The sequence below is a fragment of the Melospiza melodia genome, chromosome 10 (assembly GCF_035770615.1).
Source record: "Melospiza melodia melodia isolate bMelMel2 chromosome 10, bMelMel2.pri, whole genome shotgun sequence".
Classification (NCBI taxonomy): domain Eukaryota; kingdom Metazoa; phylum Chordata; class Aves; order Passeriformes; family Passerellidae; genus Melospiza; species Melospiza melodia.
Window position 1 is genome coordinate 24,621,403 of NC_086203.1, and position 12,022 is coordinate 24,633,424.

Genomic DNA, 12,022 nt, shown 5'->3' on the forward strand with positions numbered 1-12,022 from the left:
GCTGGGAAAGGGCTGGTAATGCATCAGTGAGAGGGAAATATTACTTTGTGGGTCTGTAGTGTCCTCCCACTGCTCCCGAGGCTCCTCATTTCCCAAGGTTCCATGAATAAATAATGCAGTATGAAAGTACAGGCAAGGTGTTTATCAGGGCTGCTAGATGGAAGCACATCTGGAGCTGATTTGGAACTGGCTGTTCTGCCTACAGGTTAATGTAGTGGCTTTTGGGAACATCACTGCTCTGGGAGAACGTGCATGCTGCTGGGGAGAGGGTATCATGCTGCTCCCAGAACATGCTTATCTTTAGGAAAGAGTGCTGGGAAATCTTTCTTCACTTTGGTGAAATGATTACTGCCTTATCATTCAGAGCTTGAGGGATATATCCATGCTGTTATTATAACATGTTATTTCTTCACAGTTCCTCATGTAAATGGTGGAGGCTGTGATGTCTGTGTGTGTATGGGCAGGAGTGAGAGCCTTGTGTCTCTGTAAATGAAAATCCATCTGTTTTCTGGGCTGGAGGTGGATGCTCAGTGCCAGGCAGAGGCTGCTTGCTCGGGTGGTCACAGTGGTCAGCTGAAGCAGCCCTTTTTTGTTGTTATAATGAGCAAAACCTCAATCTTCTGGGCTCCACATGTGCAGGGGCAATGGCTCAGTCCTCTCTGGACAGAGGATTTACCTCCTGGAGAGGACCCTCTTCCCAAGCACTTGGTGCTTCCAGCATCTCTGGAAGTGTTTGATCTTGGAGCCTCGCTTGCTGCCTTCAAACCTTGGCACAAACTCCTACTCAATTTTCTATTATTTTTTCCCATTCTTTAGCTTGTTTCATTCCTTATCCCAGTTTTCTCCTGTACATGTGATTGAATCCAATACTGCTCCCTGCACAATTATGGAGGTCTAGAATATTGCACTGAACTCTGATCATAAAACTGTCACCTGTGAAAAAAAAAATTGCATTACACCTGGAAATAAAATCAAAATTTAAATTTCTCTGAAAGGAAAAATGAGGATTGAGCAATTTTCATTGTAATCTTCATGTCTTAAACCAATCTCAATATTCTAGCAATAATTTTGGCTTGTTTTGACCTGAAAGAATCAAAGTCTTTCTTTTCTGACAAGGCTGACAGATGCTTTGACTGATGACAGCAAAAATCAGGTCTTTTAGTCTAAGAAATGTTACAACATGATTTGCATACAAACAGGGACTGAGACAAGCTCTTGAAAATCTCTTGCACTTGCAAATCCTGACATTGGAGATGAATAAAAGGAATTTTATTCCCTGAGCCCAGTGGATGCTCAGCAATTATGACATTGTCATAAACATTGGTTTGAAACTCCAAATTATGAAAGTGAAACTGGGAGATTTTTGCCTTTTTCCCCCTAGAAAAGCTCTCCCCACCCTCTCCCAGCTGTTAACAATCCAGGAGCATTAAAGGCAGGGATCTCTGGGGCTGCATGGAGCCCTGTGGGGAGCCAGGCTTGTTTGCTCCAGTTCTCTGTGCGTCCCAAATCAACTTCTCCTCTTTGTATCTTTGCCGTAAACAATTATCTTCATAAATATGCAAAGATTTGCCTCCTCTAGCAAAACCCTCCACTGTCACAACTGGGCCAGGCTGTGAAGCCAGGCACATTTATTCCCAGCACTGTGAATTCCAAAATGAACTGCTGGAAGGCCAAGTGTTGGGAGAGGAGGCTGTTGTGGTGCTCCTGCCCAGGGGATGCCTTGCTGTGCGAGCAGAATGCTTCTCCCCTTCCCCTTTCACTTCTTCTCCTTTGCCTTTCTGCTTTCCTCTTTCCCATTTATTTTGCCCTTTTGCCCTTCCTTTTCCCTTTCCCTTTTCCCCTTTCCCTTTCCCTTTTCCCTTTCCCTTTCCCTTTTCCCTTTTCCTTTTCCTTTTTTCCTTTCCCTTTCCCTTTCCCCTTTCCCTTTCCCTTTCCCCTTTCCCTTTCCCTTTCCCCTTTCCCTTTCCCTTTCCCTTTCCCTTTCCCTTTCCCTTTCCCTTTCCCTTTCCCTTTCCCTTTCCCTTTTCCCTTTCCCTTTTCCCTTTCCCTTTTCCCTTTTCCCTTTTCCTTTCCCTTTCCTTTTTTAAATTCCCTTCAGGCTGGCAGGCCCCACCAGTGCTGTCAGCTGAGCCATCTCCACCCCAGATTGGGGCCACATCACCACTTTTGGAAGATCTCATTGAGGTTCCCCACACATCACATCTCTTGGACCAAAACCTTGAAAATTTTCATCTAAGTCTCGAGGATTTTGCAGTGACTCTCCCTGGCTCCCCCTTGCTCCTGTGAGAGCAGTGTAAGATGCAAGTGTTTCACTCAACATTTTAAAACTGTTTGCTACAGGAGTCTATGAATTTAGTAAAACTTCCTAAATATTCCCAAACTGCTCAGCAGGCACGTGATGAGGGATGGAGTGGATTGAGGAAGCAGGATTTACTATTTTGAAGAGTCATCACATAAATTATTCAGCAGCCCTAATGTGCCCAGCTGTGTTTACTGTCCTGGGCCAGGAGCTCCAGAGGCTGCTGCTCCCAACAAGGAGCAATTTTGCTGCTTTGGCTTTTGGTGGGGAGTCAAGGTCAGACCCAAGCCAGGCAGATGGGGCAGGAGGATGGGGGACTCATTGGAAGCCTCTGACAGGAAAAATCTCCACTGGGCCAATACATGAATGGCCTTTCCAACAGGCACTCTGTGCAATGTGAATGAGCAGTGGTAATTACAGAACTGCAGCAGCTCCAGATGTTTTGTGTATGTTTCAGTCCTCATTTATTTGTTTTCTATGCCAAGTTACTTGGGATACCAAAAAATGTAAATAATGAATATGTGATGAGCAGCGATAATGAATCCCTGCCCTGCCTCCCTCTTCCAATAAAGCTAATTAATCCAAGTACCAAAATAAAAACTGCTTGAGTCTGCTCCAGCATCAGCCATGAAAGCGTTCTCACGAGCAGATAATTGACAATTAAGGCCCAACTTACAGAAAAGAAGAAAAAACCCCAAGTTTTATAGAGCTAAAGCTCTATAGCAGCAAAGATCTAAGGGAGGAAACAACTCTCATAGAAATTGCTGGCATGCAGTGCCAACAAAGCAGGCTCAGACCCTGAGCCACTGGTTTAAATCAGAACTCCTTTGCCAGCCTCCTTCACCCCAGATTTTAAGTTCCTTGTTGTTCAAAGCATGATTGTGGTGGAGGTTTGGAGATGGGGAAACTGAGGCACGGGGCACACACAGGGCTGGCACCCTGTGTTTGGGTGGCAGTGATTGCCTGGCTGGTTTGTTAGAGGGCAGGGCAAGTGCTGATGTGTCCAGGGCCTGATGGCTCAGGGCTGGCTTGATTTGGGATCCCAGTCCAGAGGGCTGAGCTTTGCCTGCAGGAATTACATGGGATATGTACATACGGATATATACTGTGATCTGATGTGTGCTCTTCAGAGTTTAATGCTTTATTTAGACTGAATTAACTTGCTTCACAGGGCTTTGTTTATCCATTTTAATAAATCATCTCTTTCAGCTAAATCTTGCCTTAAGAGTTGATCATATCCAGAGCCTCTAAGAGCACAGCAGATATAAATATTTGCTTTTACAAGGGGAAAACTCTCCTGAGAATGCTTTAGCAACTGACTGGGTTTGCCTAGAACAAGGAAACTGGTAATTTGCTGAGTGTTAACAAGAAGTGAAGAAGCAGAAAGGTGGAGCTGCCTTTGGTCCCTGACCTAAGGGCCAGTGTCCCATAGGTGGCAAAGCCTGTGACCTGGCTTCCTCTGTCCTCCCAGTGAGGATGCAGCCTGGTTGCAGATGGAGCTGATGTTTTAACACAGAGCACAACACTGGAGTCCATTGTTGATGAGCAGAGGCAGCAAATTCAAATCATTTGAACTTTTAAATTTTTCTTCCCTCCTCAGAGATTCAGACAAACTCGTGGATGCTTTTGGAAAGGGGCCCCAGCTCTCCAGTGACTCCCCTTTGTACTCAAACCGGATCTGAATTCCTAAATAGTTTTAAGGATCTAGGTTAAAAGTGTATTGCATAAAAAAAAAGAAAAAAAGGATAATCTTAAAAATAAAATCCTCTGGAATTGCTCTAAGTTAATGAGCTTTTCTGGACATGGAGGATGGCCATCTAATAGGTGGCAGATAATCTTCAGGAGAACGAGGACAGCCTAGATTTCAAGAATAGCACAATTGTATGTAAATGCAAGGAGCTGGGAGCTTTTTTTAGTCTGAAAGAGCAAAGTTCATCAGATATCAGGGCAGTTCAAAGCCCAGGAGCCCAGACAAGGTGAGAGCTGGGGAGGGGGCACAGCAGCAGTGCCAGGTGGGTGCTGCCAACCCCCTACTGCACAGGCATGGATTTTTGGCGTATTGAATTGTGAGGGTAAATGTGTCTGTTTCTCAGGAGCAGTTGGTCTTTGCCAAGCTGAGGTAATTTATTAACCCTCCACTCAGCAATGCTGTCCCTTCCTTCATAAGCAACTAGGTTTTCAAAGCCACTGAGTGCCTTGGGCTATGCCAGAGTCACTTGGGCCTTTAGCAAATGTGGGATTATCTGTGGATGATAATTTCCAGACAAAGTGCTGCTGAATATTTCTAACTTTACACTTCTGATCTTTCTGCAGAGGCTTTCTTCATTTCATTATGATGTGTCTCCCAGGTTCAAGGCTATGTGGCCTTTGGCTTCCTGAAAAACAAGCCTTAGGTGAGCTAGAAGCTTCCCTGCACAGCTCTAGGGGTTTTTGGGCCAACATGTTGTCATGCTGGGGTGTTTCAGGTGTTGCAGGGACCTTAGAGAGCCCCCCATGCCTGCTGGGGAACATGGATGTGAAGGATGCTGTGCTCCCACCATCACGAGTCATGGCCAAGCATGTGATGCAAACCTGAGCCTTGCAATAGAGGTTAACACCAGCCCATCCCACGGTAACACTGGCTGGGTTTTGCCAAGGACTTTCTGGAGAAAAAAAAGGGGGAAAAAGAGAGATTTTCCAGAAGAAACTTGTGGTAGCAATAGCCCGTAGCAATCAGATTGAATTATTTTTGTAAGTGACAGTGACAGTGTGCCAGGCCGGCTCTGGCAGCTCAGCTGTCTGGAGGAGCCCAGTAACAAACCTCCAGCTTGGCCAAAGCAGGGACACTGCAGGTGAGCCCAGGGGAGCTGGGAGCCACTGACACTCACCCTGAGCTTCAGGTGGGGTCACCTTCAGCAGCTCTGGAGACGCAAAAGCAACGTCAGCACACGGGCCCCGCTTCCAGGGGCAGCAGGCACAGAGAGGGGAATCAGCAGGGCCAGATGGCAATGGAGCAAGATTTTACAGACTTGTAGCTCCATCCCTCAAGCTCAGTGGGTTTGTCAGAAATGGTTAATCATACTCCAACTGGGCTAAGCAGAAAAAAAAAACCAACTTCTTTTTTCTTTTTCAATCACGTGCCTCAAAGTGTACTGGACTTCTGGAGCCCATATGAAAAATCACAAGGGTTTGGAAGCTGCATTTGCATTTATTGCTGAAATTTATACCAACTCTGACTCTCCTAGAAAATGTGATCTGCCACTTTTCTGTGGTGCTGGTGAAGGGTCCATCAGAGGGGAACATCACCTGAGAGACTTCTCCTGTTGCTGCCCTCTGTTCCAATTCCAGCACTGCATTAAAACTGGGGTGCATTGCAGGGATGCAGAGATGCTCTGCAGTGAGAACCAAATTTTTAAGAGTTGCTTCGACCATCAAAATCATTGTGTGAACAGAGGCACTGTGCCTGGGATTTTAGCAGAAAAACTGCCTGTGCAGAGTGCTGCAATTCTGCTGCCTGGAGTCTCTAAACCTGTTCTGTTACCCCTGGGGAGAGGCAGCAAGCAGGGAAAGGGGAAAGGCTGGGATGAGTTTTTTACCATTTGCTGAGCTACCCAAGCTCCTGCTGCACAAGAGCAGCTCAGCTGTACCAGAGCTGACAGACATTTGTTGTGCTTTTAATCACTGACAATGAATTAAACTGTACATATTAATTATATATTATAGAATAACCTGTAGTTACAGTGCATATTGGTTGCTGTAAGCAATACCCCTATCCAGCTTAACAGGTCTGTTTTGGAAAACATGGAAAGATCTGTGAACTCCTGAGAAAAGGCTGTTATTTATACATTTATTTATACATTTTAGGTTGATAGTCTCCCCCAGTATGCCAGAGGCCCAGCAGGGATTTCAGCTGAGCTGTGCTGGCTTTTACCAGGTGAAGACTTCAAAATGTGTGGATTTGGCTCTTGGGAGTATCTTTGAGCGGTGAACATGGTGGTGTTGGGTTGTTCTTGCTCAATGATTTTAGAGTTTTTTCCCAACCTTAATGAATCTGTGATGTGGCTTTTTTAACAACAAATAATGGGTCCAGGTTACAACACCAGGTCACCAACCCTGGGGAAGGTGTGTGGTGTGCAGGAGAAGCTCCTCCACCAGCTTTCCCTGCCCACCAAAACCAAGCCAACGATTGAGCTGAGCTGGTTTTTGTGCTTTTATTTAAAGATCAGCTTAGTAAAAATCAAGTTTTCTACTCATGATTAACCAACACTCCTTAAGAGCAAAAAACGTACACAAGACTCTTCCCTTTGGATGAATATTTCCATTTATTCCAACTGGAAAAAACATTTTTTAAATATATTTAAGTATCATTTCTTTTTTTTTTTTTTTTTTAAAGGAATAATAATTATCACATTGTCCTTTACAAACAACAAAAAAATTCCTAGCAATAGTCTGTGGTATGAAGACATCCATCTTCTAGATTTTTCTGCATCTGCTGCTTTGAGTAGGCATGGGGGTGTCCCTGTGTGTGCCCAGGGCTGCCAGTGCCACCCCTGCAGTGGGATCCACGTTCCCAGGGTGCAGGGAGGGACACCCTGAGGTGCCAGCAGCACATGGGCCAGGGCAATGCAGCTGCTTGAGCTCTCAGCCCTGCTGTGGCTCAAAGCCCAGCCTTAGCTTAACCCCACAGGTGCTCTGGGGGCCAAGAGCCCCTTTTGCAAACTTGCTCCTTTATGGGAAGCACTGGGACAACCTGGCCTTGGCTTGCAGCTGGGATGGCAGAACCCCAATGGATTAAAGCACACAGAGAACAAACTCACATCCACCAGAATACAACACAGCTGAGCCCCATGCAGGGGCCCTCTGCCATGGCAGGGGCTGGGCTGAGCCCCCAGGGGACAAACCCTGGCCACAAAGAGCCCCAGAGGGGCCAGGGCAGCTTGCCAGGCAGGAGGGGCCGTGGGGAGCAGTTTGCAGGTGTTCTCATATGTCGTAGGCAGGAGGCAATACTGAGACTTCCACTTGGTAATGAACAGCAGTTAACCCAGGAGACTAGAGCACCATAAGACAAGTCTATATTCAAAACAACGTCATGCTGACATCACACAATTGCACCATTTACACTTTATTTACTCCAAATAATAGTTCAATGTTTAGTAACTTCAGCGTTCTCTACAGAGGTGTGAAATTCCTTCTCCAGCTTTGGTAATTTACAATGTTGCAGACATTTGGTAGTTCTGGTCTTTCCTATTTAATAATAGTAATAATTAAAAAAAAGGCCCTTTTGCAGCTGTCAGGGGTTCCTGTATCTGACTGATGGAGTGTACCTGCAAATCACAGGCTTCAAAATGCCACTGAGGCTTGTCAAGATTTAATGAATCAAAAAACATTCTGTTTATTGACCAGGACCAAAACAAATAAACAGAAAAAATGGGTTAAAACAAATAAAACCCTCAAAACCAATGAAAACTCAGACTCTCACTGATAAACTTAAGTGATGATGAAATGGAAAGGGGGTTCCAAAGTATTGTTTGGTTAGCTCTGACTGAAAACAATTCTGAACGTGCATGCGTTTTCCCAGTGACTCCTAAGATATAGAAATTCCTCTGATATTACAAAATACAAAAATATTTTCTCCAAACTCTCATTTACATCGCATTTACAACAATCATGGAAATAACTTAGGCTCCCACACTGTCCAAGAGACAAATCACCTACCAACATGGCTAATGGAAAACAAAAATGTGGTGGAAAGCAAAAGCTACCAGCAAACAACTGATGCTGAGAGTCAACAGTGGCAATCAAAACATACGGACAAACAGAGCTCAAGGGGCTGGCAGTATCTGGGAGAAGGAAGAGAAACTACTGGGTAAATATTGCAGGCTAAAGTGAACTTTTAAAATTTTTATCTCCAAAGTAAGATGTGCAAAATATATTCACTGTGCCCAGGATTATGACTATTTATAGAAGCCAGTCTACAACCTCCTTAACAAATCCCTACTCTTCGGGCCTTTTTTTTTGTTACAATAAAAGCACTTACATGATCTAAAACAGTGCAAGATCGTGAGTTAATTTACATTCTCCCAAGGTGCCTGGCGAGGATTCCATTAGGATATGATGCAGTTCTTGCTCTTCTGTCTTTTCCTGCTGTGCAACTGTCCCCTGGCCCCCACCGTGGAGGACTTGGGCATGCTGTAGGAGCCGTACTTGTGCAGCAGCTCCTCGCTGGTCACGTACCGGAGGCGGGCGGGCTGCGGGATGGGCTCCCCGAGGAAATAGCCCTCGTTGTCGGACTCCGAAGAGGAGGAGCAGGTGGAGCACCAGTCGTACTCGGCGAAGTAGGGCCCCCACCTCTCGCCCAAGTGGTTCTGCAAGGCGAGATCCGACACCGTCCGGGGACAGTGGCCGTAGACATCCCTGTAGGGACCCTGCTCCACGGTCTCCCTGCAGCTCCTCTGGTGCACGAAGGGGTCGTAGTCGTCCCTGGCGCGCAGCGAGGGTCTCTCCTTGAGGCGGTAGCTCTGCTCGCTGGCCAGGTGCAGGGCGTTGTCGGAGCGGGAGCGCCGCGAGCGCCGGGGCCGGTGCGGGCGGTAGTGCCGCTCGTCGTCGCGGAGCACGGTTCTGCGGCGCGTGCGCTCGCTCATGGGCGCGTGCCGGGGGATCTCCTGCGGGCCCAGCTGGCCCCCGGGCACCCCGCTGCCGTAGTCGAAGCTCTGGTGCATCCGCCCGTGCGACGGCCGCTCCTGGTAGCCCAGGGGGCTGGCGAGGTCGTGCAGGGTGGGCTCCATGTCCTGGTACTGCTGCGCCGACAGCAGGCTGCGCACGGACTCGGCGCTGCGGAACTGCATGGAGGAGTTCAGCGTGCCCATGTTGCTCATCTTCTCCGAGACGTTCATGCCCGAGTCTTTGCTCAGGTCAGGCATGGAGAACCTGGAGAGGTGCTCCTGGCGCTTGGCTCCGCCGTCTGCTGAGAGGCCTTGGCAGGAAAAGGGTAAAGGGAAAAATAATAAAAGAAGAAGTTAAGAAAGAGAATTTTCTGTCAGCTAAGATGCAGGGTGGAGGCTGGTTTTGGCCCAAGACTTTTGCCATAAAAAGTAACTCAGTGGTATTGATCCTGTCCTGAAGCGCCCTTTTTAAGAGGAGGACTTTAATTTTTTTTTTAAAGAGCAGTTCCTCCTTTGGGGAAATCACACCCATTTAAGGTGTTTTGAGTTGGACTCCAAGCTGCTTTTCACGACTTCCTTTCCCATATGTCTGCACTGTCTGCGACTTGATAGGAATAACCAACGATGCCAGGGAGAAATCACGTGTCAGAGGTAACCTGAGGCCTCCTGCATGCCGAGCTAACTAGGGTGCCATGATCCAGCACTCACACCTTCTGCAATGACAACACATTTTGGAGGACTAAACAATGTCAGTGGCAGATGAAAACGCAGCCACTGACTGAATTCAGGGTTCTCACTGTGCTGCACCTCACAGGTCCCCTGAATGACAGTCGTGGAGAGACCAAAATTGCAGTTGGGTTTCCCAGGAAGCAAGGAAACACCCAAGCACCAGAGGGTCTGCTGGAGCTCCCTGTGAGCAGCAGGACAGTGGGAGGGCCAGACTGTCCCTGCAGATATCCAGGGAGTTGTGCATGGGCAGGAGCCAGAAACGTGAGCTCCACCTTGATGGGCTGCCCTGCTTGGGAAGGTGACCCATTAGATCTCTCCAATGTGCCAACGAGCCCTGGGCTCCTGCAAAGTGCTTTCCTTCAGCCCAGGAAGCCTTCACCTGGCAGCAGGGAAGAAGTGGGGTGTCTGCTCAGCACCTGCCTGTCAACAAGACACTCAATGCATCCCACAGTGCCCTGGTCCTTGGCCTGTTTCATGGGTGTTTCCTGACTAGTTTCTGACTGTCTCCCTGTTGGCTTGACAACTGGCAGCAGGCACTGGCTGCATTGCACGCTCAGGACAAGATGTTTCGCAAGTTATTTCAATGAAAATCTGTTCCATCCCAAATCAAACGTGGAATGTTTGCTTTGGCACCCTTCTCTCCATCCCTTCTCCCACAACATCCCAGTGCAGACCCAACACAGCACCGTCAGCAGAATTTCCAACATGACACACAGCCTTTATGCAATCACCAACAATTTATGACTTTGTAAATTAATTATAAAAAATAACAACCCAGCCCACAATTCAAGAATAAAGCCTTTTTTCCCTTAACAAAAGCTGTTTGCATTTCATCAAGAGCTTGGCTCCTTTTGCATTAGCTGCTGCTGCTAAACCTGAACAAGAACAAGGGTTGCTGTCACTAACCCCATTCATGAGCTGCTTTAGGGTTTCCTCGGGCTCAGCCTTGAAAAGATCAACAGATCTTGCAAAGCTGGGCAGAGTTTTCCAAATCCTGCTTTCGGTGGCATCAGGGAGAGCTTTAGCCATTACTGGCCCTCACATGGTTTGGTTTTGCTCCCTGAGTTCCAGCTTCTTTGCTTTTCTGTTGTTAATGAGAATGCTTTTGGAGTTTATGATTACAGAGGAAGGTAAAGTGAAGGATCCCTGAAGGCTACAGGAAGAGGGATAGGCTGGGTAAAAACAAGGGAAAGTCATGTTTTTTTTTAAAAGGATACACAAGTCAACTTAATGCTTTCTTTTTTCCTCCCTAAGTCACACTGAGTGAGCAAGCCCAACCCCACCCAATGCCCTTTGGAAAAAGCCCTGTGGATGGGCTTCCCCTCCCCTTTGAAGAACTGCCCTCCCACACTCCACACACCCATAATGTTTCTCCTCGCTGGAGCTGCAATTTTCTGCCTGTGAACCCAGTGGAGGCATCTGTCACATCCCCATGTCCCCTCCTGTGCCACTGTGGAGGAGCCCAGCAGCCCCTGGCGAGGGAGAAGCAACTTGGGAACATGCGCAAAGATTCCTGAAAAGCCGGAGCAGCAGCGGGACTGCCGGCAGAGCTGATCACAATGAGAATCATGGCTGGTGACAGCCCAATGTGGCCTTAATCACATCTGTCACACAACAGCTGACACCAAGGAAAATGAGCCCTCGGTGACATTTATGCAGCACTTCATTAAGGAGCCGGTGCAGCTCTGCAGTAAGAGTGAGCAACAGCAGCGCTGTGCAGAAATACAGCAGAAATACAGCTCCAACACCACGGGATGCTGCTGGGGCAGCAACACTTGGATTCTGGCAGCATCATTAACGAGGGGCTGACCTTGCCTCACTCACAGGGGTGTGGCGTGAGCTTTGCTTCCAGCACCAGCCATATCAGATGGTACCTGTGGGTCTCAGGTGCCCCTCACAGCCATCTCCCTCCTGTGCTCCTGCATCCAGCAAGAACAGAATGAGTGTCTGGGCACAGGCTCTGGAGACATGGCAAGACTGAAACAGTATTTTCAAATTAAACAAGACATATCTGCATCCTTCACATCACGGACAGGAATGCAGTGGCCAAGATCAAGCAGGACAACCAGGAGGGAAACCTGTTTCCTTTTGTGTAGAGTAAAGCAAGCTGTGATAAACGAGGTACTCCAGGCTTGGGAAGGGCAGAGCCAGAGCTTCACTGGTTAAGTTGTGCAGGACAGGGGTCTGCAGCCCCAAAACACCTCCAGCAAACAACCATGAGTGCTTTAGTCTCTCCCCCTTAGAAGGCAGCATTGGGCAGTGAGTTCAGACAAGGATTCTGTGACCACGTGAATGGCTCATGCTCGGAGTGCAAGGTTTAATCAGTCATGGGGATGTTTCTGGCTGGTCATTC

General features: G+C 47.6%; 1 protein-coding gene across 3 annotated transcripts in view; it reads right to left on the reverse strand.

Moving 5' to 3' along the window:
* Positions 1–6,581: 6,581 nt before the first annotated feature.
* PRICKLE2 (prickle planar cell polarity protein 2) overlaps positions 6,582–12,022 on the reverse strand; it is a 102,670-nt gene continuing 97,229 nt past the window's right edge. For all 3 annotated transcript variants that reach the window (XM_063164935.1, XM_063164937.1, XM_063164936.1), the window contains one exon: positions 6,582–9,251. In XM_063164935.1, coding sequence (XP_063021005.1) covers positions 8,383–9,251 — 869 coding nt within the window. In that variant the 3' untranslated portion in view covers positions 6,582–8,382. The remainder of the gene's footprint in view (positions 9,252–12,022) is intronic.